The 27,583-nt window shown below is 38.3% G+C and overlaps 1 protein-coding gene across 1 annotated transcript; it reads right to left on the reverse strand.

The window, feature by feature from the left end:
• On the reverse strand, nt 1–27,334 carry DNAAF10 (dynein axonemal assembly factor 10). The gene is made up of 8 exons (XM_043468921.1): nt 27,031–27,334; nt 15,881–15,981; nt 13,407–13,537; nt 10,768–10,869; nt 8,014–8,129; nt 7,193–7,327; nt 4,016–4,113; nt 1–931 (listed from the first exon to the last, which is right to left on the reverse strand). Exons 1-8 carry the CDS (start codon nt 27,211–27,213, stop codon nt 724–726), a joined length of 1,074 nt encoding a protein of 357 aa, XP_043324856.1. The 5' UTR covers nt 27,214–27,334; the 3' UTR covers nt 1–723.
• Nucleotides 27,335–27,583: the final 249 nt, after the last annotated feature.

Consider the following 27,583-nt stretch of genomic DNA (forward strand, 5'->3'; position numbering starts at 1 on the left):
TACAGACTTCAAAAACAAAATTTATTCACAGAATATATTAAAAAGTTTGACAAAAAACAAGACTACAAAAGCCCCACAGTCTTATACATCTCAACATCATCACAGTCAGCAACTGAAAAGTCTCCAGTATTCAACTTGTTTTTTAAGATTAAAAAAATTTAAAAAAGAAAAGTCTTTGTCAATCACAGCATTTCATTCTGAGTTAAATTGCTGAAAACTGATGACCATGTCACTTTGGTATTTCATAGAGTAATGTTCTTCATGGAGATTTACTGACACTGAAATATCTCAAAGTGTATTTACTTATGAAGGTTAATTCACAATAGTCTTACCAAGGTAAACTATTTTAAAACAAATTAAATCACTACTACAAACTTGTAAAGACTAAAATGCAAATTACAGAATATGAAACTCTGAGGACATAGAACAAATTTAAAATAATTAATTATAGAAAAGTTGCAACTTTTTATCAGAAATGGAGGGGGGAGGAACAGAGTTGGCTCTGGAGACCTTGGTACCCCATGTGCAACAGCAAACCACCACCCAGTCAGGACGCTGGTCAGGCCGTGTGACCTTTCCCAGCCAGAAAGAGGCTGGCCCAGAGGTTTGTCTGGGGCCTTTTCCCATCAGTCAAACCGCACTTTGTTCAGTGAGGGTTAGAGGATCCCAGAACGTATTCTACATTCTCTGAGTATTTGCTTTGGAGGGTTTCAAGTCCAAAGATCAAATTTTGTGGAGTTTTGTAACGATCAGTACTCTCACTGTTTGGTCAAATGAACTACAGATGCACAGACCTCTCTTATCTGGACTCCAGTCCAAACTTGAAATGGGCTGAGTAGACAACGTAACATTCTGCAGAAGGCTGACGGAACCTGCAACTCCCATCTCTACACCCTCGGAATCTTTCTTTGATCGCTGAATCGGGTATTCGCTGAAAATAAGATCAAAGTGTATGAGGAGATAAACCTTAGTATTTGTCATTTTATTCTTACACATGTGCTCCAATAGCTATTTTTATTTCTCACTTGACTACTGGAACTGATAAATACTAAGGCATCTTTCTTGGAGAAGGAAGTAAATACACACTCTGGTATTCTTGCCTGGAGAATTCCATGGACAGGGGGAGCCTGGCAGTCTATCGTCCACAGGGTTGCAAAGAGTCGGGCACAACTGTCTGACTAACACAAGACATCTTTCTAATGTTGAGTTGTATTGCAATAAGGAGAGAGTATTTCAACCTCAAGCCCAAACCCCACAAATCTCATAAAAAGCCATTATTTCTACTAAAAACGTTGAAACATCATTTCTGTTCAGCATGAGTATTTTTTATTTTACTATGAAAGCTCTAGATTGATCTAGCATCTTTAATAAAATTGATCTGGTGCTCTTAATAATCTTTTACTATAATTCTCTAGATGTGGATTGTTAAGATGCCACAAGTAACCTTCTGTCTTATAAGTAACATTTGCAGAACCTCATCTTAACACTTCCAGAAGAGACACTGACGCTGGTTTCTAAGCCCAGAGCTCCTCCAAGCTGAAGGACCTTCTATGTACCATTTCTAAGGGAAAGTGCCATTGGGAGGAGATTTTAGACCTGGACATCATTGCCTCAAAAAAGAAAACAGTGAGTTCTAGAACGTTTGATCTTCTATCAGCTAAAAATATAAAATTATAACATAAAAAGAGCTGAAGGTTAACAACTCATAAATATGATTTGGTCTAGATTTGAGAAAGTGAGAAATGAAACACCTGTCCCCCATGGAGATGTGTTCCTAGTGAAACACAGGGGTATTCCTCCAAAGGTCTTTTAAAGCCTGTTAGGTATCAACTATGACTACTCTTATTTCAAAAGTAGTAATAAAGGCCAAGACTTTCAAGAGGCATGAAGCAATTCAGAAGCAGAACAGAAACAAAGAAATGATAAGCAGATAACCGCCTATCCTTTCTTCCTCTCAGACCCTACACCTCCTTTTGATTTTTAAAAAGAATACAACATTCAGATGAACAGACATTACAGAACATTTTCCATGTCTCTTGGCAAAGCCTGCAGTTGTTTAGTATTTAAAAGATAACAAAGATCTTTTTTTTTCTTTCCCTAAATCAGTGGAAACTGATCAAGATGGCTGAGAATAGGATGTGGAGCTCACCTCTCCCCACAAACACATCAAAAACAGGAACAATTCTCACTGAAAACTAACTAGAAACTGGCACAAGGATTTCTGTACAACCAAGGCTGTGAGGAGAAACACATGGAATTGGGAAGGGAAGAAAAGAAAAGAAAAATGATCGGGTAGGACGGGCCCCTGGGAAGGGACTCAGAGGAAAAGGGGAGATACATAGGCAGACACCCGCCCTGGGGGGAGGTGATGGGAGCTACTGAGTGGGTGCCTCCAGGTCCTATGTTGGGGAGACAAGTCCCCTTGGCTGCTTGGAGGGCCACTGGGACTCACAGGAAGGCTGCAGCCTGGTCCCACCTCCCTGGCTTCTGTTCAGCAACTTGGGATCAGACCCCTACCCTAATAGGGCAGTAATGGCCACTGAACAGAGGGGAGGTCCCACCACATCCCCGGCTCCAGCCCGAGCCCCTCCATCTCCAGTCACACCCCCTACCAGAGTGACGGCTGCCAGCTGCCCGGAGGAAAGATGCAACTTGTGTCCACGTCAGATGCCGCTCGCTCACCAAAGCTAACGCGCACACGCAGTCTCCCACATAAGAACCCCCTTTAAGACTTACATAGGCACAGAGGCAGAGAAAGTTAAGCAAAACAAAACTGCACGCAATTGAAAGAGAGAAAATCTCTAAAAAAGAATAATGAAACAGAAATAAACAATTTACCAGATAAAGAATTTAAAGCACTGGTAAGAAAAATGTTAACTGAATTAGGGGAAAAAACCAGATGTACACAGTGAAAATTTTAACAAAGAACTAGAAAATATACAAAGACCATTAAGAACTCAATAGGTGGAAGAAAAAAATACTAAAAGAAACAAATAACAGACAGTGATGCTGAAGAATATATAAATGACCTAGAAAACAGGATGATCAAAATCACCCAATCAGAGGAGCAAAAAGAAAAACAAATTTTAAAAAATGAAAACAGTTTAAAAGATCTCTGGGATGACATTAAGTGTACAAATATTCTAAAGGGAGTAAGAGAAAAACAGAAAGTCACATACAAAGGACTCTCCAGAAGGCTATCAGCTCATTTTTCTGCAGAAACTTTGCAGGTTGGAAGGGAATGGCACAACACACTCAAGAGTGCTGAAAGGGAAAAATCTGCAACCCAGGATGTTTTGCCTGGAAAGATGATCATTTAGAATAAAAGGAGACATAAAACAACTTCTCAGACAAGCAGAAACTCACCAACACTAAACCTACCCTAAAAGAAATGTTAAAGGGTCTTCTCCATGTGGACAAGAAGAATCTACAGGAAAGGGGAAAGCCCACTTGGAAAGGCAAATAGGGAGTAAGAGCAGACACGCGAACGCAGTGACAAGGTTCTTCCTGGAGGCCGGGCAGCGTCTTTAAGCTCTGTTCCTGTCCTATCACAGTGACGTCGCCTGAACTTGGGCAAGTCAGTTATCAGGATCTAAAACTAAGAATTTCAGCCCCTTTCCTTTCTTCCAAAGGTTCTGTTCTGATGACCGAATAATAATATTTCACAAAAACCTTCAGTCAAAGTCTTCCTATTAAAAAAAAAAAAAAAAAACCTAGCAAAATCCACGATTTCAAATTTATGAAATGAAGTGTTCATGAGCTACTCTAAAGTATGGAACATACCAGTAAAAAACCTACTTGTTGTGTTAAAAGGTTTATATTGCTATTTATAAAATATATATAAGTATATTGGTAAAAAAAAAAGGTTAGAACGTAATTCTTATGTAATACCATGAAATTTAAAATCATATCAAAGTGAACTAAGTCAGAGGAGGAAAAACAGAGAGTTCAATCGAATCCTACTTTACGCCCACAAGTCCCCTAAAACGGGCACAGTGCCCTGAGAGAGACTTACTACTTCCAGAGGTGCAGGCTGCCGGCGCCCCCCGCTGTCAGGAAGACCTCCCGGTTCTGGGGCAGGTGTCGGACCTGCCACACAGTAGATTTATGAGCCTGAACAGAACAAGAGGCACACAAGCAGTGTATAAGTTTTTAGGATAAAGAAAGACTACCCTACATAGAGAACAGACATGGTTGCCAGGGGAGAGAAGGGGTGGGATGGGAAGGACTGGTAGTTTGGAATTAGCAGATGCAAACTATTATAACTGAAATACTTTGCTGTAGAGCAGAAATTTATACAACATTGTAAATCAACTATACTTCAATAAAACAAATTAGGAAAAAAAGACTGTCCTAGAAGAGAAACCTGTTAAAAAAACAATTTTTACCTCTATCAACGACAATTTTAGTAACTTCGATCATTTCAGTCACTGTTACAAAAGTAATTATTTTCTGGCATGTCTCTCTTTTTAAGCTTTCTTATTTATTTTTAAATTAAAAAAATTTTTTTTGGGCTATACTGCATGGCTTGTGGGATCTTAGTTCCCCAACCAGGGATTGAACCTGGGCCCTGGGCAGTGAAAGTACCAAGTCCCCTGGCACTTCTCTTTATAATGGCTACAGAGATTTATAAGGGCCCAACAGAAATTAGGAAAAGAATCATTTTTCTTGTTTTATAAAGCAAAGTTCTGCTGAACTTAAAAAAAAAAACTTATCAGATTAAAAGTCTTAACATTTAGCTTCATAGTGTCATACAAATTATGCAAATAGATTTTATACATTTAAATATCTCTAGCTCACTCTAAGGAGAAAAAAAACCTTAAAATACAAAAAAAGAAAAATATTTTCTAAGGAGAATAAAGGATAGACTGAACTTCTTTTTAACAACTTTACTTTTTTAGAGCAGTTTTATGTTCACAACAAAACTGACTGATAAGTACCAAGATACCAAGAATCACCATAAATAGAATGAATTTAATGTAAAGCTCCAAGTCTTATCTGTAATTTACACCACTGGACTTGTCTAGTCTTCAAAACAAGGGTCAGGAGGACTTACAGACAGTGTTTATGGTTATAACAAGCCCGGTCCTTTATCAGTCATATTAAAGATAGAAATAGCAACTGGATGAATGTTAACAGCTTGTAAATCAATCCTTATAGTGCTACATTCACTGTGTGGAACTTGAGAGAGGGAGGGGGGAGGGGGAGACAGGAGGATGGGGGAGGGAGAAAAGACTTCTGCTTCGTAGAAGTAGTGAGACCAGAGAACTTGATTTAAGCCACACATAAGACATCTGCATTTCAGTTAATGATCAGTCTTGACATATGATTTTAATAGCCTTTTAAGAGAATTACCATTAGCAGAGAAAAACACATATCTCAAAAGATACACTTTAAGTATGTGAGAGTCCTCAAGTGACTAGGTTCCAGCTGTTAAATCTTAATTTGTTTTGTAGCTTAAACTTCTCTTTTTCTCCTGGAAGCTGATAAAAAGCAAAAAGTAAGAGGGGAAATGACTAAAATACACCAGTCTTTTATTTGACAGATTTAGCAATTACTGGATTAACTAAATGTAACAAAAAAAATTTTTTTTGGAGACACTGTAATTTCCAGTTAAGGAGAAACGTGTTAACAATTGTATTTGGAACAATTTAGTAAGTGCTTTATGTTGCAGATGGGCTTCCCTTGTGGCTCAGCTGGTAAAGAAACCAACTGCGATGCGGGAGACCTGGGTTCGATCCCTGTGTGGGGAAGATCCCCTGGAGAAGGGAAAGGCTACCCACTCCAGTATTCTGGCCTAGAGAATTCCATGGACTGTATAGTCCATGGGGTCACAAAGAGTCAGACATGACAGTAACTTTTACTTCACTTATGTTGCAGATAGATACTTTATATACCCTTGAATGACAAAGGCAAAACAAAATTACAGTGGATAGCTAGTTACCTTAAGATTACAGTTCACTGAGCAGTAACAGTAATTTGTATGCAATAATAATTAGTTTAATAATATTAAGACAAAATATGAAGGTCTGAGAAGTACTACCGACTCCATGATAGAGGGAAAAGGAGCAAGGGAGTGAATTTTTATTTCCTGAGCAACTTACATAATTTAATATTATGGAAACTACAAATCTTAGACTGATATTTCTTTTCTTTTATACTCGAGGAAGCTCAGAGTCACATTTCCAACTCATCTCTCGCAAATGATGGGATGTTTCAGCAGGAACTTTATGCCATCCCCTTACTCCAGACGGCAATTTCATTTTTTTAAACCAGTGCTTTCCACTTGTGCTGCTTCCTTCATCAATTTTTCTAATGTTGTAATACCAAATGTCTCCCTCTAAGTTACCTCAAATACTATTTGGAACAAGGCAAAGTATATCTATGAGGCTTCTCTGATGGCTCAGCAGTACAGAATCTGCCCGTAACGCAGGAGAGGCGGGTTTGATCTCTGGGTTGGGAAGATCCCCTGGAGGAGCCCGGTGGGCTACAGTCTGTAGGGTCGCAAAGAGTTGGACACGGCTGAGCACACGTGGATAAATGTTGATACATTTTTGAAAAGTATATAATTAGTACTATGTTAAGGTATATATTGGGCTTCCACAGTGGCTCAGATGGTAAACAACCTGCCTGCAATGCAGGAGGCTGGGTTTGATCCCTGGGCTGGGATACTGGCATATACCTAAAAGTATATAATTGGGTATTAATACAAATATATTTATTAGGAAACACCAGACTATGTTTTGTTAACCAAATTCTTTTTTTTTCTTAATTTTTTAAAGAAAATTCTGACAGTTGCTTTACAATGTTATGTTAGTTTCTGCTGTACAAAGTGAATCAGCCACACATAGACAGACATACTCTCTTTTTTGGATTTCCTTCCCACTTATCGTTGACTAATTTCTTAAACCAGCTAGTTTTCTTGTGATTGCTCTTAAACTACAAAATAAGAGTCACTACCAACGAAGGCCTTTATTATGAATATAATCAAGAAATATGAAACTGACAAACTTTGGGAAAAGTATTCTTTGCACAGAAAAACTTATCAAGATCCTACAAGAATATATTAAAAATAGCTCCCTTCATGCAAAAAACCTGGAAGGAACTTGGTGACTCATTCTATTTATCAGTCTAAAGCAAGCTATTAATATGAACATTCTCCTTCATAGAAAGGTATTTCCCTCCTCTTTACCTTTTCTGAAACAGAAGCAAAACCTTTGGTTGGATGCTGTGTTCTCATGTCAAAAACATGAAACTTTCCTTCCAGAGATGTAGCTACTAACTTATTCATACTTATGTCTTTTCTGTCAAACTCCAAGCTACACACCTGAAAATAGAAAATATTTATGAGTGATGCTCCAATGATTATATCCAAGAGTTTCTTTCAAACCAAGTAAAACAACTTTTACATTATTGGCTCATGTGAAAGCACTTAAAAAACAATCATTTTATCTTTGAATCTGTATACCAAATACTTGTAACTAGAAAATTTTCTTCTCGGTTAGTAAGGTCCCATAATCATCTAAAGCACTGAGGTACATTTGGAAAGCCATAATTTAACATTTTACCATTATTACATAATGATTTTATAAAGTTAAGTCAAGGCTGACTAGAGGAAACAGGAAGGAACCACATTCTTCACTAAAGATGTACAACCCAGGAACCAAAAACCTGCAAGTACCTGGGAGTCAATTACATCTCGGGCTTCCTGATATTACCAGCTCACATTAACATCACACTGCATAGCCCACAGGCATCCAGAGATGGGCTGTAGGGGCGGTGACCCACCAGGTACTGTCACACCACACCTGGGTGTGTGTTCTCCTTCTGCAGAGAGAGTCCCTGATTTTTAACCAGATCCTCAAAGGACTTCACAGACCCTAAAGGTTAAGAACCATCCATTCATAAAGGAGTTTTACTGAGACGAGTTATTACGGGTGCTTTCCTTTTATAGTTCAGAGGTGCATGGAAAAGACATTCAGAGAAACTGCAAAGAATGCAAATGCACATTACCCCATTTTTTATATTTGTCTCCCACCGTAAGGACATATTTCTGAGATCAAACAGCTTGATGTCTCCGTTGTCGTAGCCGGCACACACGACACGTTCCTCTTGATTATAAGCGTTGCCTGGAAATCAGGACATGGCATTTCAGATCTTTTTAAATGCTGATTTGAAGGCTGCTTAAAAAAACTTATGGACATCTGAAACTAACATAACATTGTAATCAACTATACTCCAATAAAAATAAAAAACAAAACAAAACAGAAAAATAACCTTACAAAACTACACAGGTCACTTGCACCAAATCAGGTGAAGAAGTCACATTGGGTAGAATCTCATTTTACTAATCCTATAGGACACCAGGATTATTAATTTAGTGTCTGATATTGTTTATCAAAAAAGCTCTTTACTGAGATTCTGTGCTCAAGAGATATATGAAAGTGTTTACTGGATTTTAAATTGAAAACAAATATTCTTTCTATACTCTATTTGTAAAGACTAATAATTCAAGCATAGCAGGATTTGGTAGAATAAATACAGTTACACTTCCATTGCTTTCTTTGAATGCAAATGGAAACTACTGTAAACTTACTTATTTTGCAAAATGTTGTTCTGGTGTTATCTTATCAGATGCTCACAGTTGAAGTAAATCTACAACCTGCAGTTGAATTCATCTTGCTCACATCCAGGAATTTTTTGGATTACTCCCTTTTCTTATAAACTCCAGCCCTGCATTTCCACTGGAGGGTTCACTGAGGTGACATGACAGCAGCTGAAACTCATGATGTCTAAAACTGATGTCATCGTCTTCCTTTAAAAACTATTACATACTCTGTGGAACTTTTTCAATTAACATCATTCACTTCATAGTCAACCTCAAAATTCAGTTACCTTGGACATAATCCTTTCCCTTGTTCCTCATGTCCAAAAAAATTGCTAAACTGTATTTATTTTGCCACATTGTTATCTTCTGAATTTACTCCTCTGTTCCATTCTCACTGCTTCTTAAACCTACATATTTCCTGGAATACTGCAAAGAGCTTCAGAACTCACATTTCCTCTGCCACTCAGCTCTCCTGCCTACATGACCACAGTGTAAAGCTAAAGCTCTGATCATATCTCATCCTTGCAAAAGCCTTCAAAGGTTTACCGCTACCTCCAGACCATCTAAACACCTCTGGCTGTGGCCATGCGCCATCTTTAAGGCTATTCCTACCTCCATTCCTTCTACATACTCTTCTTCCAATGCTTGAAATCTCCTCCCAATTTCAGTGTTTCAAATCTTACATATCCTTGGACTGAGGTCAATATGTTCTTTTGGCTCCCTTGGGATTCCTTCTGTATTGATCCATGCCTCTGTGACCTATTATCACTCTGACCTTGTATGAGTGATACAATTAATGTAAATAGCACTTTTTATTAAAATTACCAGCTTCTTGAAGTTAAAATAAGAGTCTGCTTCAGATAAATGTCCTTTCTTTAAATTTAATGTCCTATATTTAAAACTGCACTTACATCCCTTAGAACAATGATTAAAAAGCCTTTAATGGACCCAAAGTTAATTATTTTTTAATTATTACATAAATTTTATATGATGATTCTAAACACTAATTCTGAAATTTCTTCCCAAGTGTGCATGTTTTTGGTTTATATTGTTATTTATACACACATACATAGTAATTATAACATATACACATAGAAACCTCCCAATTTCAGTGGTAATTTAGTTTTAAAATGGGAAATTTAAAACTTTCCTCTGATGAAGCAACAATCCAATTTAAAACTAACATAAAAAGCTAGACAGGCCACATACATTGTTAAATCTCATTTTTAATGTCTGTTAATCTACACCGATTATACTAAGAAAAAGGGGAAAGAAAATAATGGTTTAAAACTAAATATGGACAGATCACCAGCCCAGGTTGGATGCATGAGACAAGTGCTTGGGCCTGGTGCACTGGGAAGACCCAGAGGGATCAGGTAGAGAGGGAGGTGGGAAGGGGGATCGGGATGGGGAATACATGTAAATCCATGGCTGATTCATGTCAATGTATGACAAAAACCACTACAATATTGTAAAGTAATTAGCCTCCAACTAAAAAAAAAAAAAACAAACTAAATATGGCTCTTATCTTTATTATTAATAACAAAAATAATTGTAATTTTGGTGCTCAGTGAAAGATACAAGGGCAAACATCAATATTCACTTTAAGTATATTAATAGAGGAACATGATTATAAAATTTTTAAGATACAATTTTGTAATAGTATAATTAGTTTTAGAAAATACACACACACTGTGTAGCATACAATGTAAGCTTGGTCAGGTTACCATCTAAGGCTCTACTTAATTTCACTAATGGCATGTGGTTCTAAACTAGGTCAATATTACCAAGTTAAACAGAAATAAATAATAATAGTCCGTATTTTTGAACAGTTGATATCTAAGCACAATTCTAAGCATTTTACGTGTATTAACTCTGAATTCTCATAACAATACTATTAGGTAAATTCTATCATGACTTCCATTTTATAAATGAAGCAAGCAAAAATCAGAGAAGCCTGATAACCTGTCCTGGGTCACAAAGCCAGTAAGTAGCACAGTAAGAATTCAAACCCAGGCCCAATCACCATGTCTATTTGCCTCGATAAATTGCCAGAATAAGGTACAGAAGAGATTCTAAACCGACCATCAGGCCTTTCCTGAAGCACTGTGCTTTTTATAATCTGGTATTTCAGGTGTAAGAGTCCTTCAGTAATTTACCAAATGCCACAGTCCAACAGTCTCTCTTGTTTTCTCCTTGTACAGGTTCCATATTAGCAACAGGATCATCTTTCTGCCTTGGGTCCCACACCTTTACAGTTCCTGACATAAAAAAAAAGGAGTTGGCAACATTCAATAGTGAATGATGGCATTTCTTTCTGCATTCTCTTCACATGGCTTCCTATGCACATGGAGATATTATTGATGTTACAATATCTGAGAAATAGTCACGTTTTTCTGACTTGTTATTGGGCAAGTTGTACTTAATATAAGAGATATATAACCCACATGTTATACCACCTGACTTGATTTCCAACTAGTAGATACACAACAAAGCCAACAACTGTTCTTAAGTCATCAACAAGGTAGGACTGACAAGGCAAACACAAATGTTATATAATTTAAACCATGCCTTACTTTCTTGATTTAAGCCCAAAACAAATGTACTATTTATTTAGAATAAAGCAAGTGTCATTTTAATGTTTTCTCCTTAGTACCCATATAATCATTGGCATTTTTCTTATACATATAAATAAACTAATTTTTATATCTATGATTTCATATATGAGGCTTTAGAATACCATTTCATATACAATTCAGTTTCATTTCCCCATGGCAGTAAAGAAGAGAGAAGAAGTTAATAAAAGTAACCAGTAATTCTTCTCAATTTAATTTTAACTCCCTCATTTTAATGTAAATTATGGGAAAACTAACTAGGGTCACTGATTTTGAGAAACACAAAGACATGTAATAAAATGGTTATAAGGCAAGTACCCAAGTGAGATCAGAAAAAAGGTAAAAAAAATCCTTGAAAAGGATTACAAATGCAGGAAAAGGGGAGATATTTCACTAGATTTATGGCCAAGGATAAAGCTGGTCATTATAAAGGCTGCTTCAAGGAAAAATAAATTTCCTATAAATGTGACAAGTTATTATCATTTCTCTATGGACTTCCTTGGTGGCTCTGTGGTAAAGAATCTGTCTGCCAATGCAGGAGACACAGGTTCAATCCCTGGGTTGGGAAGATCCCCTGGAACAGGAAATGGCAACCCACTCCAGTATTCTTGCCTGAAAAATCCCATGGACTGAGGAGCCTGGAGGGCTACAGTCCATGGGGGTCACAAAGAGTTGGACATGCCTGAGCACGCATGTTATACATGACAGAACTCATAAAAATTGGTAACATTAAGTTTGTAATAGTTAAATGAACAAACAACATAAACAGAAAATCTGCAAAGCAAAATTAACTAAAAACCAAATACAGAGAGACGTTAATGCAAGTCAGGACTGGATAGCATTTTTATCTCTAAAATTAGGGGGGAAAAGGAATCAATGCTGGTGGGCAGACTGGCAGTCTACCTCATCTACCATAGTTGATATGGTAAATAGGTACTCTGGGAAGTTTGACAAGTTTCTTAAGTGATAAAATATGATTATTCCAAAAGAGTTACATACGTGATGATACTCACTTCATTGTCATTCTCCCAAAACAACAATTAAAACCTTAATGCAAATTGAATGTTCATTAACAGGGACACGGCTAAGGAACTGTAATACATTCATAGGATGGAATATTATAAAGCATCAAAATGATAATTATGAAGACCACACCAAAACAGCAATGTCATATGACAAAACATTAACTATAAAAAGATTAAGATACAAAATTGAGGGAATTGGGATTTCCCTGGCGGTCCAATGGTTAGCACCCCCTACTTCTACTACTAAAGACACAGGTTCAATTTCTAGTCCGGACACTGAGATTCCGTATGCCCTGGTGAAGCGACAAAAAACAAAAAGACTAAGAAAGAACAAAACTAAATCATGTTAACCCTGATAATACAGTGTTAATAAATTGTATCTTAGACTAGAAAGGAAAACCAACCTGATATTTATGCTAGTGTGATAGACTGTAATTTTTCCTTCTATAGTCCATACTGCTTCTATGATTGGAAAAAATATTTGATTTTTTCTAAAACACAGCTGCTCTTGAGAAACTGTTAGAAAATTAAATTCCACTTTTCTGTGAAAATAATTTCTTCATGGTCTTGAGCATTAAAAAAAACTAGCCAAACTAATAAAGGTACTGATCACTTAGGTCCCCCTTCTGCAGCAACAAAAATTCTGACTGTTAAATTCATAACAGCTCAGGACCCCAAAAGGCCTGTCGCTTGTTAGTCACTGCAGGGGAAAAGCAGAGTTGGAGCTCCGGAAGCTTCCTGCAAAGCTCAGCGGAAAGACCACAGACTGCAGTGTTCAACCAGCTGTCAATACGACAATTTTCACAAGTACTAATTCTGCTTTTTAAAAAAAGAAAATGAAAAGCTGCCACCCACAGTATATCGTCAGCTACCTCAAAAATTTCTAGAGACTTTTTAAATCCTCAAGGTTCAGAGGAAACTATGGTTGTTAATAGTTGAACTAGCTCAAGACTAAAATAGTAAGTGCTATGCCTCTATCTCAAAATCTCCCGAAAGCCTGAGACAATTGAGGGATACACAATCAAACTTGCCCATTAAAAAAAATAGAGAGTTAGGATTTAGGGGGTCAAGGATTAAGGAAGACTTCCACATAGAATATAATGCTGCACAGAGATTTAATTTAAAAAAAATTAATGTACACAGAATATTCTGACTTACCATCTCGGCTGCCAGTCACAATTTCAGGGGCCCCTTCCCCAATTCCAAGTCCACCAACACCATCTATAGTATTTATAATTTCTTTATGGCCCTTTACAGAGTACACCGGGACCTCTGGAGCTTCCAAATTCCTGAACGACAGAACACAGCTTCTTACTTACACAAACCCCAAACGTTTAGTTCACTACTCAAATCTAAGAATGCAGGCCATATTGAGATTTTTGATTAAAAAAAAAAGAGGGTTTTTCAATTAAGGTAATTTATACATTTACTTCCAAATTTTCCTCTATATTTTAGCTTCTTTCAAGGCCTCCGTGAGAGTTGTCATCATTCAACTTGGAATTCTAACTCCTGAGCCCACTTTACTCAATGGTCTTCAAAGACGATTGATCCAGGACCTCTGCACATGAATCCACCAGGGATGTTTCTAAAAAAATACAGATTCATAGGCTCCTGCCCAGACATAGTGAACAAGTATCTCTAGGGTGGGGCCCCAAACCTGTTGACTCTCTAGTACATGGAGGCTGATAATACTGCTTTAAATACAGAGTAAATTCAAAGAGATTTAGAATGTTTCCAAAGTGGGCCTTGGTAGTTTGATCTTGAGATCTTTTGAGAGATAAAACATGAGTAGCATTTGCTTTGTATGCATTTCTCCCTTAATATTATTTTCTGAGTTCCACACTATTTTCATCTAGTTACATTCTCAGTTTGTCGTCATGCTGACCACAATAGATATTACAGGCAAACTAGCTCAAGTCTCTAATTCTAGGTTAGTTAAGTGAAGGGAAGACTGGAAAGCACCTCTTCTATGTGTCTGAACCTATGACTGGGTGAGTGGCTCAAATAGGTTATGCTAATACACCCTTCTCTTGTCTCTCTCCATTCCACACCCCTCCTTCTGCTTTTGTATTGGAGCCTCTATCCACATTTCTTTTCAGCAAGTCAGTTTTCAAAAATTACTTGTACTTTTTCTTTTTAATGAACTTAGTTCTTCATGACATGTAATCTCAACTTACTACTAGGCCTAGAATTATCAGTAAAATCTTGCAAATAAAATTTGAGAAGTTCACCTGATTCAGAGGTGATGTTTACCTTTGTGGCATTAATTGTGAAAGCGTCAAGAGACTAAAGAGGACTGAGGTTCTGTTTAAAAGAACTGGTTTACTCTTTTCATAGACTTTGAAACATCAGTTCTTTTAACATGAAATTATGACTTACCAATGAAAATAAAGCAGTAATACCTATACTAGGAAGCTCTGTTAGGAAGACAGTCAACTGTTAGATTTGTTGCACACTTTTGTGCTGAAAATGTATCTATTTTAAAAAATAACACTCAGATTGGTCTCTCTCAAGTTCTTTGAAAGTATATGACACAGCAGGTAAAAATTAATGCATTCTGCATTCTAGTAAACGCCAACTTAAGTGCATGTGTGCTCAATCGCTCAGTTGTGTCTGACTCTTTGCAACCCTGTGGACTGTAGCCTGCCAGGCTCCTCTGTCCGTGGAATTTTCCAGGCAAGAAAACTGGAGGGGGTTGCCATTTCCTACTCTAGGGAATCTTTCCGACCCAGGGATCGAACCTGCATCTCTTGCATCTCCTGCATTGGCAGGCAGATTCTTTACCACTGCTCCACCTGGGAAGCCTGCTAATTATTAAGAAGTTAAAGCAAATGGAATTAAAATAGCTTCATTCTATGTTATATTATGATCCTAAGACAAATAAATATGCCAAAGTAATTCAGTTACAAAATAGCAGATTCTAAATTAGAATCAAAAAAGATCACAAGGTAGGGAAGACAGTTCCTCTAGAACATTATTGTATATTTTACATGATTAAGAGATAGTCTTAAAAAGGTTTTACAGAGGAATTTCAATTCATTCAACTCTAAATATGAGGAAATAACTCTAAATAAAACATGAAAATTAAAAGCATTTGGTACTATTGAGATTTTGCTTATTCAAAACAGGTTTGTCTTGAGTTACTCAACAGATGTGTTCCTAAAAAGTTGTGCTCAGATGTAAGTTAAAGCATAAAAAGAAAAAAGTTTAATGAACTGGGAGTTCTATGTTAAAAAAATTAAAACATACAAAAATATATTATTGTGTAACGCCAAATATCTTCTTAAAATGTAAACATCTAATTTTTCAGTGTTATACATGAGCATTGTTATATACTATATCCTTCATGGTGGAGGGAACAGCCCTTTATTACAAATATGGGTGCTAAATGCTAGCACTAAACAGCCTGTGTGGAAATAAATATTAATGTTATTTGAAAAAGCTAAAGAAAAATGTTAGTATTTTAAAATAGATTTGAAATGTGAAATCTAAAAATATACATTAAAAAGTAATTGCAATATTCTTATAAATAGTTAAAATTTAACAAAAGCATCTTAAAATTCTTTCAGTGGAAGCATAACACAACTATCAAAGAAATTGCTTATGTCTTCACACTGATGAAATAATCTTACCATATATGAAGGTTTCCAGCAAAATCTCCAGTGGCCAGATATCTCTGCTGTAAAGATGTTGCGCCAAATGTTCCACATTTAATGGGTTTGGCCTTTTCAATCTTGACAGAAGGGAGGGAGAAAGCATAAGTCATTTAGGTAAGCACCTATTTGTAATCCATATTCACGGCTCTATATGGGAATTAAATAAGGCACACAATTTAAAAAAGCAATTAAAATGTTTTCTGATAAAAAATTACCATGCTTTTCCTTTAGTAATTTTTGTATAGTCTAAAAGTACAGGCGGGCTTCCCTGGTGGCTTAGCTGATAAAGAATCTGCCTGCAATGCAGCCATGAAATTAAAAGCAGCTTGCTCCTTGGAAGAAAAGCTATGACCAACCTAGACAGCATATTAAAAAGCAGAGACATTACTTTGCCAACAAAGGTCCGTCTAGTCAAACCTGTGGTTTTTCCAGTAGTCATGTATGGATGTGAGGGTTGGACTATAAAGAAAGCTGAACGCCAAATTGATGCATTTGAACTGTGGTGGTGAAGAAGACTCTCCAGAGTCCCTTGGACTGCAAGGAGATTCAACCAGTCCATCCTAAAGATCAGTCTTGAATATCCATTGGAAGGAATGATGTAGACGCTGAAGCTCCAGTACTCTGGCCACTTGATGTGAAGAACTGACTCATTGGAAAAGATTCTGATGCTGGGAAAGATTGAAGTCAGGAGGAGAAGGGGATGACAAGAGGATGAGATGGTTGGATGGCATCGCTGACTCTATGGACATGAGTTTGAGCAAGCTCCAGAAGTTGCTGATGGACAGGGAAGCCTGGCGTGCTGCAGTCCATGGGGTTGCAAAGAGTCGGACACGACTAAGTGACAGAACTGAACTGAACTGAACAGTACAGGCAGACCTTGGGAGATCTGGCAAGTTCGGTTCTAGACCACCAAAATAAAGCAAACATTTGCAATAAACTGAGTCAGATGAATTTTTGTTTCTCAGTGAATGTAAAAGTTATGTTTAAACTATCCTGTAGCCTATTAAGCATGCAAATCATTATGTCTAAAAGACAATGTACATACTTTAATTAAAAAATATATTATTGCCAAAAAATTGCTAACTGCTTTGATCATCCATGAAAAGAAACTCCTTATCCACTACTGTTTTCTCATGAGGCCGGCAATTCAGTCACATCTTCAGGCTCCATTTCTAATTCTAGTTTTCTTGCTGTGTCCACCACAACTTCAGTTACTTCCTCCACTGAAGTCCTGAACCCCTCAGGTCATCCATGAGGTCTGGGTCAACTTCTTCCAAACTCCTATCCACGTTGATATTTTGACCTCCTTCCATGAATCACCAACGTTTTTAATGGCATCTAGAATGGTGAATCCTTTCCAGAAAGTTTTCAATTTACTTTGTCCAGATCCATCAGAGGAATCACTTTCTTTGGCAGCTGTAGCCTTAAGAAATGTATTTCTTAAATAACAAGACTTGAAAGTTGACATTACTCCTTGATCCATGGGCTGCAGAATGGATGCTGTGCTAGCAAGCATGAAATCAGTGTGAATCATATGGGTTCATCTTCATCAGAGCTCTTGGGTGAGCAGGTATATTGTCAGTGAGCAGCAATATTTTGAAAGGCCTTTTCTTCCTGAGTAGTAGCTCTCAACAGTGGACCTAAAATATTCAACAGCTTGCTGTAAAACAGATGTGCTGTTATCAAAACTTTATTGTCCCATTTATAGAACACAGCCAGAATACTCAGCATAACTCTTAAAGGAATCAGCATTTTCAGAATGGTCAATGTGCATTGGTTTAAAATTAAAGTCACCAGCTGTATTAGCCCCTAACAAGAAAGTCACCCTGTCCTTTGACTTGAGGCATTGGCTTCTCCTCTCTCGCTATGCAAGTCCTAGATGGCATCTTCTTCCAATAAAGGCTGTTTCATCTACACCAAAAATCTGTTGTTCAGTGGAGCCTCCTTCATGAATTATCTTAGTAGATCTTCTGCATAACTAACTTGCTGCAGCTTCTGCAGCACCTGCTGCTTCATCTTATACTTTTATGTTAAGGAGACAGCTTCTTTCCTTAAACCATATGAACCAACCTCTGCTAACTTCCAGCTTTTCTTCTGCTGCTCCCTCGCCTCTCTCAGCCTTCAAAGAACTGAAGAGTTAGGGCCTTTGCTCTGGACTAAACTCGGCTTTGTCTTAAGGCAATGTTGTGGCTGATTTATTCAGGCCACTAAAACTAAAACTCTATATCAGTAATAAAGCTGTTTCACTTATCATTCCTGTGTTCCCTGGAGTAGAACTTTTCATTTCTTCCAAGAACTTTCACTTTGCATTCACACCTTGGCTACTATATGACGCAAGATGCCTAACTTTTGGCCCATCTAGGCTTTCAACATGCCTTCCTCACTAAACATAAACATTCTTGGTTTTTTATTTATAGTGAGAGACCTGTGACTCTTCCTTAGAGGCCACTGTAGGGCTAATTTCAATACTGTTGTGTCTCATGGAACAAGAAGCCCTGAGGAGAGGAAGAGGGTTGGAGAAAGGTCAGCAAGTGAAGCAGTCAGAACACAGACAACATTTACTGATTAAGTCTGCAGTTTTGTCAGGGTGTGGTTGATGGCATCCCAAAACAATCACATTATCATCATCAAAGGTCACTGATCAAAGGTCACCAAAACAAATATATTACAAGAATTACCAAAATATGATCCAGAGACACAAAGCAGGCAAGTGCTGGTGGAAAAACAGTGCTGACAGACTCGGTCAGCACAGAGTTACCAAAATCCTTCAATCTGTCAAAGATTCAGTCTCTGCGAATTCAATAAAGAGAAGTACAGTAAAAGGAGGTATGCTTGTATGTTAAATGAGTGAGTTTTCCCTTTCTTCTCATCTCGCTAATAAGACATTAAAATGCTGACACCTCTAATATCTCCACTGGTTTGCAAATATGCAGATTTCAGCATTTAATGTGGTATTCTTCTTTAAAAGCCTCTAAAGAAAAAGGATATACTGAAGATATTACTCTTCCAAAAAAAAAAAGAAAAACCACTTATGTGTCTTGTATAGTTTTCCCTGCAGAATCCTATAAACTGAGAATGATTCTCTCTGAGACCGTTTCAGTGCAAAGAGGTGTGTATACCTGTGTGCACCAAAGGCACAGCTGTTAGCATGGATTAGCCAATGTTTTGATATTTCTTTAATTTAAAAGACTGTTGGGAATTCCATGGAAGTCTAGTGATTAGGACTCCGAGCCTTCACTGCCAAAGCCCTGGGTTCAATCCCTGCTTGGGGAACTAAAATTCCACAGCCACTTGGCCAAATAAATAAACATAAATAAAAATAAAAGACTATTGTTCTAAGTTTATATATAACAGTTGATCCTTGAACAGCACAGGAGTTAATCCACAGGTAACTTATAGTCAGCTCTCTATATCCAAGATTCCTCTGCATCCGTGGATTCAACCAAGCATGGGCCATGTAGTAATGTAGTATTAACTCTTGAGAAAATACCCAGGTATAAGTGACCCATGCAGTTCAAACCCATGCTATACAAAAGTAATTGTAGTCACATCAGTAAAATAGCCATATGCAAACTCCACCCACGCATGTCACTGAAGTCCATCTTGGAGTCTACATGTCCAGCTGCCTTGGCCCCCGGAAACTCTAGAGGACATGGAACTGAGGTTCTATGGGGTCACAAACAGTTGGATACAACTGAGTGTCTGAGTGCACACACATATATACACACATCCACATATCACACTCTAGCTGCAGAATAGCACCTTCCATTTACTGTCAGCTCAGCAGGACAAAACTATTTCTCTCATTTAGTCTCTTGCAATCTTTAACTTTTTTCTTTTTTGAATTTTTTACTGCAGTTGATTTACCATGTTATGTTTACTTACTCATTTTTAATTTTTGGCCATACCCTGCAGCATGTGGTATCCCAGTTCCCAGACCAGGGATCAAACCCGCACCCGCTGCATTGGAAGGCAGAGTCTTAACCATGTGACTGCCAGGGAAGTTCCCTTTTTTTTTTCCTTTTATTTTTGACAAAAATAGTACATGTTCCCTATAAAGATGCAAACAAAACCAAAGACCTGAAGGGTGAAAAGTAAGTTTCCCTTGGACACTTCCCAGAAGTAATCCCCATTGTCTTAGACCCTTTGCTACCTATTTACAACTACATATAGATTTGGTTTAATAGAGAGCATCATAATATCAATATATTGTCCACTGACTTGATTTTTTTCACTTAGAGATATATCTGGATGAATTTTTTTCCCTCTACAGAGTTCCCCAGTTTCTAGGGCACTTCCCCTGTAATCTTTGAGTTGCTGGGTCAATCTTCAACCCTACCACTAGGGTTGGCCTATTTCATGTACTTTGTGAAAGCAATTTTCCTACCACTTTCAATGTTTGGTTGGGGATTTCCACATAGGATACATGTAGCAATTTTCAAAGAAGAAAATAAAATTCACATAACACAAACTATAACTGAACTTCTCTTTCATGATTCAAAAGAAATCATCATACTCCCTGGGGCTTTGGAAACTCCCAGCCTGCTGAGCTTTCTGCCTGGGATCTGGATGAACTAGCAGTTAGCAGGTAGCCTGGCCTAAAATAAAGCTGGGACTCTTTGGAACTGTCCAGGACCTTTTGATTAAATTTTGTTTATTCAGACACCTGCAATAACATGGTGGTAAAAGACTGTACTGATGAGACTAGAACACAGAATGTTAATTTTTTCTCCTTTTTAACACACTGGTGATCTGAGATAGCATCAGTTATATTTGATATCAGAAAACTGATATTCATCTATTTCAGCTATTTTTCCAATTTTATGGAAAACATATCTTACAATGGGACACCATGGAGGATCACAATTTTGTCAATTTAATAAAGCAGTTTCCAATTCCACATCATTTACATCCTCCCCACCATCCCCTTCTCCCAAATAAAATACCTGAAACAATATGTTAATACTGACATAGCTAATCACTCAATTAACTAATTAATCATTGTAGCGAATCACTTAATCACACTATTAGAACACAATTCCTATAGCTAAACTAATTCAGACTTCCAACTTGGACCAACTGAAGAAACAGCTCCCCACTCCTTCCTCCCATTTGTCTCACGCAGGGCCTGGGTCCCCTTCAGGTCCAGGTCACTGCTAATGATTCCCTCAGTCTAAGGCAGAGGATATGAACAGACCTCTCAGGTAAGAAACAGGTGGGCCCTGAGGGACAGGAATATGCTTCCAGGGACTTGGGTATTAAGAACTACAGGAGGCCTTGCACCATATATTGATGAAACTCTCTGGGAAAATTCTTCCCCAAATCGCCTTGGGAAGATTGGTCACCCACCGTCTTCTCTTCCACCAGCTAAAGATTCTGCTTCCCATAATTCCACTGCTTTCCCCAGGAGTCTCTGACGGGGTCTCGCTTCCTCCTAGGTCATGGAAGAGAAAAAAGCTGACTCCTACTTTTCAGTTCCTGTAGGAAGCACACACTTCCAAGTGTTTACTGCTACTAATAAAAAAACTGGGAAGCCAAAGTTTTCCTCTATTATGGCTTTACCTAACTTTTGCCTTTAGACCGTGTGGAATAGAGAAACCAGAAAACTGCAACCACTGACCTTCCAGAGCCAACATAAATTCACAGATACACAGATAGATACACACACACACACACACACACACACACAGAGCTAATGGATATTTTTTCTCAGGTTTAAGTTTTCTTCAATAATTTTTTTAGTTTGTCTGCTAGGAAATACTAGCTAATAAACAACAATAAGAAAACCTTGAAATCAGCATTAAAATTTTTATGCATGGTTACTTCCTGTGATGCAAATATCAAAGTATATATAATATATATACTCAAGAGTGTATGTATTTTTTTCTACTGGGAAAACATATCCTTGTGCAGAGGTAGAACTAATTATTACAATATTTCATGTTGTTCTAAAAACCACACCACAAAGTCCAGATGTACTGACACCTGAACACATCTGAGAATTCCGACCTTAGGAGAAAACAACCTGAGAACTACTCTAATATTAGTACATGGTGGGGCCTATACTCGATAATTTAACGTGTGTCATTGCAGGGATTCTAAAAGAGGGGTTTACTGCAAATAATGAATGGAATGAGATAAAAATGTATCTACACTTAGAGGCATAGGCCCACAGGAGCGGCACCAAGGCTTGTGGCATATAAATGTACAAAGCCCTTTGAAGGCTGAACATGCTGGTCTCTCCGACCTCATTGCTGGCTTCTCTCCTTTCACACTCCAGCCACACCTGCGGCTGCATTTTTGTTCTTCAGACTCACCAGTCAAGCTGCCTCAGGGTATTTGCATTTGCTGTTCCCACAGCCTGGACTGGTCTTCCCCCACATCATCATGTCTTCTACCAACTCCGATTTCAGCTTAAATGTCAACGCCTCTAAGAGATCCTCCCCACCCCTCCAATCTTAAGTGAAACCCCCAAATCCCAATCACTTGCCCTGTTTAATCTTCTTTCACTTATCAACAAAATTCTTTTATTCACTCAATTATCTATTTCCTCCCTTCCTAGAATGAATACCACAGGAACGGGGGCCCTCAGCAACTTGTTCAACACCTAATTGGTGTTCAACATTTGTTAAATGAAAGTATAAATGAACATGGCTTAACTTCTCAGTCCCAGTGCTGGAGAGAGGGAAACCACTGCTGGAGGTCATGTTCCCTTTTCTCCCGTCATATTTTCACCTGACAGACCATGGTTTTCGGTGTCACTTTATATGTAATAATAAAAACAGCATCCATATATGGAATACCAATGCATCAGATAACTGTTCGAGATGTCCTTCTGTACTAGTCCATCCCTTCTAACACATGCCACTGCAAACTGTTTGGAACACCCCTTTCCAGATGACAAGCAGGTTCAAAAGATGAAGAAACTCGCCCAAGGTTCCTACAGTCAGGTAGATTCCAAGCTCTTTCTCCTACCACAGGCTGTCTCCAGGACTATATGTAACTCAGTTAAATAAACATTTCCTGTGTAGCCCCCATTCTGTAAACTCGAGCCCTTAGACGTCCCAAAGAAACGCTCCAATCCTGAACTAGACTGGGGAGGTAAGTAACGCCTGACTTAAACCTACTTTCAGATTTGTGCCCTTCGGTTTTTACCTTCACTTTATGTCTTTATAAAATGTAAACATGATATTTATGCTTCCTGTTATTTTTTTATCCTTGTATCCTTTTATCAAAGGATAGCCATATATTCTTATATCAAAGATTTAACTAGTGGTCTGTTGCAAATGATGTTTTAAGAATCAAATTAAAGATCAAGAATCAAAGTAAACTCAAAATACAGAAACATATTGAAAAATAAACTCAAATGTATAAACATCTTGTTATCTGCACAGCAGGGAGGGCTGCGCTTTGCTCAGAAAGGCTGAGCTAGGTTGGCAAGTGGACTTAAAAAAGCAGAAATGTTTGCTCTTTCCTTAGACGTTCATGGAAATGATAACATCAGCTAAATTAAGAAAGGACATTGGAGTAAAGTTAATTTTTCTTTTTAATAGTTCATAAAACGGACCCCTCCTTGTCCCTGCTAAATGTTTTACCTTTGGAAAAGAAAAGATGAAAAGAATTCAGAGGACACTTAAGTTTTCCTGCTAGAAAACTGGTTTAAAAAAATGGAGATCTATTTTGCAAAATGTGGTCCACAAAGTAAATTAGAATATATTAACTTTTGCTATGATACTGAAAATGACCGTTGATGACAGACATATTTGACCCCCAATTGTTGGTTCTCTTTGCTCTAATAAGTTAACGTGATTAAGGAAGCCCATGATCGATAATTCCCAGCAGAGCTATTTTTGTTCTATCTGTGGGTGGGTCTAGTACAGCTTGTCAGTATTTCCTCCTCCACATCCTGGCACTACTTAATTAACATTAAAAGGTTTAGTCAACCAAATGTTAACAAGCAGTGAATTCAGTGGCACAAGGGCTAAGAAAGCAGAACTTTATTAGATTATCACTAATTTTTAAAGTGTAAACATCCCCGACTGTAGCACTTTTCAGGGCCACCCCTAGTCCTTTGGGCCTAGTAGGGAGGGTTGGGGGGCGGGGGTGGAAGGCGCCCTCTACAGGCTGATGGAAGTCTCACACAAGAGGGGAAAAGCTGGAGAGAGATGGATTTCAGCCTTCCCTTGAACCCTTGGCCAGAAACCTGTGTGCAGTTTAACAAACTACTCAGTTGTATACGAAGACCCTGCCTTCATCCGCTATCTATCTGATTAGTAATAAGAAGGCACCAGCAAAGACCCATTTTCTTCCTTCCTTTTTATCCTGCACCCATGGACTCTGGAGCACAAGGCTTGAGGTAGTTCTCTAGGGATAAAATCAAGTTTCCTAATATTTTATGTTTCCTAATTTTTTAACCAATAATTCAACTAGCACAATGATAGCTAGAAACTAACTTTGCTCTAGAAGAGGGAAAAAGAGGGGAAATAAAGGAAAATGCATTTGGGAAGCCCCAAAGGTACCTAAGTGGCTCAGTAGTAAAGAACCCGCCTGCCAATGCAGGAGACTCAGGTTCGATCCCTGGGTGAGGAAGACCCCCTGGAGGAGGAAATAGCATTCCACTCTGGTATTTTTGCTTGGGAAACCCCATGGACAGAAGGAGCCTGGCAGGCTGCAGTTCATGGAGTTGCAAAAGATACAACTTTGGGACTAAACAATGAAGATAGTCAACCCTACTTACTCATTATAATCATCTGGTGGAAGTTTAAAAAATACTGATGCTGGGACTCTAGAGTCTAGAGGCAAGAAAGAGTCCCAGTGCATCAGTTTCCAGGGGTGGAACCAAGGCATGAATATTTTAAAACACGTACACACAAGTACACACAAAACAACAGTAACGATATACATTCAGATGTTCCTGGCGCACGGTAAGAGCTGAGAATCACTGGGGCTGTTCTTAACCTATGTTCTTTTCCACAGCATTATCACAGCCAAACACAATGTAAGCTCTCAAATCTGTGCATTTGTATTACCCTCACTTTAGGCAGTAGGCTGTTTAGGAGGAAGGACTCATCTTTCAAATATCTTTGATCCTTCTTTATTACAGTACCTTGAAATGATAGGTTCTCAATGGAAAATTTATGGTAGAAAAAGAAAAAAGTCAAAGGATACAGGTGAAAATATAAAAAGTGGATATTCCTAGTGTTGAGGTGGGTGACATCAATTTACTTCTTTTCCCTATCTATATTTTTGTTATATTCTATCATGAACATACATAACTTTAGTTAAAAAGCAAAATTATTAAAAAAAATACTGCTAGAATCTTCTAGAACTCTAGAAGAAACAAAATACACTATTTCTCTTCACAGAACAAGTGTATTCATGAAATGTACACAAGTCATAAAGCCTTACCAAAAAATGTCACTAGTATTTATTCCTGATAGTTCACCATTTTCTTTCTTCAATTTCAATGTTTCCTACGTGTTCAAACTCCTGGCCTCAATCAATTAATGATTAATAAATCAATATTTAAATGTTCCAAGTTATATCCTTTTACAGACATAAATTCACTCATTCTTTTAACACATCATTTATTGAGGAGCTGCTCCTTTTATACCACACTAAAGAACTGTCCTTACTCTCTGGAAGTTTACAATCTAATTAGAGATACATGGGACAGAAGGATATATTCCTAGCACAGATAATAAGTACCATAGGAAAGCAATAAAGAAAAGTTACTTTATGTGGGGATCAGGAGTGAGATGTCAATAGTTAAATAATCTGAACTGGATCTTAGAATAGCAACATGTGACTGGGGCTAAGTGATGAAAAACATAAGGAAAGGTAGGAAAGAAACAGCCATGTTTAGGAGCAGAGTGCCTGGCTAGCAAAGACAATCTGAACAAGAAAAGTGGCATTCATAGAAATTTAAAACGGGATGAGGCCTTACATACTTTCTAATCTAAGCTTTCCTAGAGAAAGTGTATGCATCCTTTGCCTATCAGTTGAGGCCCTAACTCCTCCAAGCAGATTCTCTCCATAGTTTTTGGTCCCTGGAGTTACAAACTTCCCTGTAATCTATGACAATGCTAACATCTGAGTATAACTGATCTTTTTTTTTTTTTCCTAGGCAACCCAAATAAATGCATTTAAAAACTGGTAAACAGATATAAAAAGGTGAGTTAATATTGTTATTCTCCAATTCTTCCATTAGTGTAGCCTTTACAAAACTTGTAAACCTAACCTTGCCACACCCTGCTTAAAACCCTTCATTGATGTCCCATTTTTCTTACAAAAACAGGCATAAATCTTTTAAATGATCTACAGCATTTACAAGGCCTCCTCTCTAATGTTTTGTTTCAAAAGGAGATAATTTCTCTCCCTCATTGCTGAGCTGTTTCCTCTTGGAAATCTCAACTCCTAATTTGACCTAGTTTGCTTTTACTCAATGAAAATCTGGTTTTCTGGTTTTGTTTTTATTCTCATAGAACCATGTGCCTTTACATTAGAGAATTCATCTCAGTTTGTATTTTATGTATTGTTGGTTTGATTATTTAGTTGATTTTCTAACCCCTAGGAAAAAACCTCCATAATAATCGGGGACATTGTCATTTACTAGCCGGAGAATACCAGGCAATCAATGGACACTTGTTGAAAGAATAACTGTTTTGGATTGCCTCCTCCAATTACATAGCAGGCATCCTAGTGCCTGCTTTGGCTCTGCTTGTATGACCAAGTATTTTACTATCTTGTACCTATTAAAAGACTACACAAACAACTGCGCACTGCCCAGAATCGCCTCGAATTTAAATGTGAAGTCATAACGTCACCTCCAGGGACCTCGCACTGGACTGGGAGGGGGATGGGGATGACTGGAGGAAGGGACCAGCAAGGCACGAATGAATTAGCCCGATGAGAATTCAGGTCTCGAACCAAAGCGTTTACGTCCGAAGCATTCCTCAATCTGCGGTCAGCTTCGCTACTCCCGCGCAGCTTCAGCAGCGCTTTGGGGGGACTCTGGACAAAGGCTTTGGCAAAAAGGAACGCAGAACTCCCGCCCCCAAGATCCGCACTCCCCTCCACCAGCAGTCCCAGATCTTGGAACTGGGAGGTCTCGACCCGGCACCCACCTCCCGCAGCAGCTTTAGGTCCCCTTGCTGGATCTCGTACAGCTGAATGACGCCGGTGCCCCGTGCGAAGTTGCCCATGGTCACAAATTTGGCACTGCAGGGCATCCACTTACAGTCAAACACCGTGTAATTGAGACCCTTCTGGATATGCGAGATGATCTGAGGCTTCTCGAAGGCCGACATGGTTCAGCCGAGAGATTTCGCCTCCGCCAAGCGGGACTCGGCCGACAAACCCTGAGAAACTAACCTGGAAACCAGAGTCCAAACGTTAAGGCTAGTTTGTCCGTCCCGCTTGCCGTAGGCGCCCCTAGAAACCTAACAAGTAGTTTTAGGTCTCTCAGATAATGCCGGATGCTCTAGGGCAGGCACACAAGAGTTTCCTTCCCCAACAACACAAACTTGTTTATGGCTTTACCTAGTGCCTTTCGTACAGATACAGATTATGGGTTATAAAGCGTGCTGACTGCGAGAGGTGGGGGCAGAGGAAGAACCTAAGAATCAGGCATATTTTAGGACAGCCTTCCCCCCGCCCCAACAAAGGCGCACAAACTCC

Source organism: Cervus canadensis, chromosome 5 (assembly GCF_019320065.1).
Source record: "Cervus canadensis isolate Bull #8, Minnesota chromosome 5, ASM1932006v1, whole genome shotgun sequence".
In the NCBI taxonomy this organism is placed as follows: domain Eukaryota; kingdom Metazoa; phylum Chordata; class Mammalia; order Artiodactyla; family Cervidae; genus Cervus; species Cervus canadensis.

What these genes read in the sequence shown, in the direction of transcription:
- DNAAF10 (XM_043468921.1), bottom strand. Translation starts at nt 27,213, where the DNA reads ATGTCGGCCTTCGAGAAGCCTCAGATCATCTCGCATATCCAGAAGGGT. An exon ending in CTGTTGGACTGTGGCATTTG is followed by an intron (nt 8,130 to 10,767) that starts GTAAATTACTGA and finishes CCTGATTTCCAG; the next exon opens with GCAACGCTTATAATCAAGAG. An exon ending in AGACAAATATAAAAAATGGG is followed by an intron (nt 7,328 to 8,013) that starts GTAATGTGCATT and finishes TTCTATTTTCAG; the next exon opens with GTGTGTAGCTTGGAGTTTGA.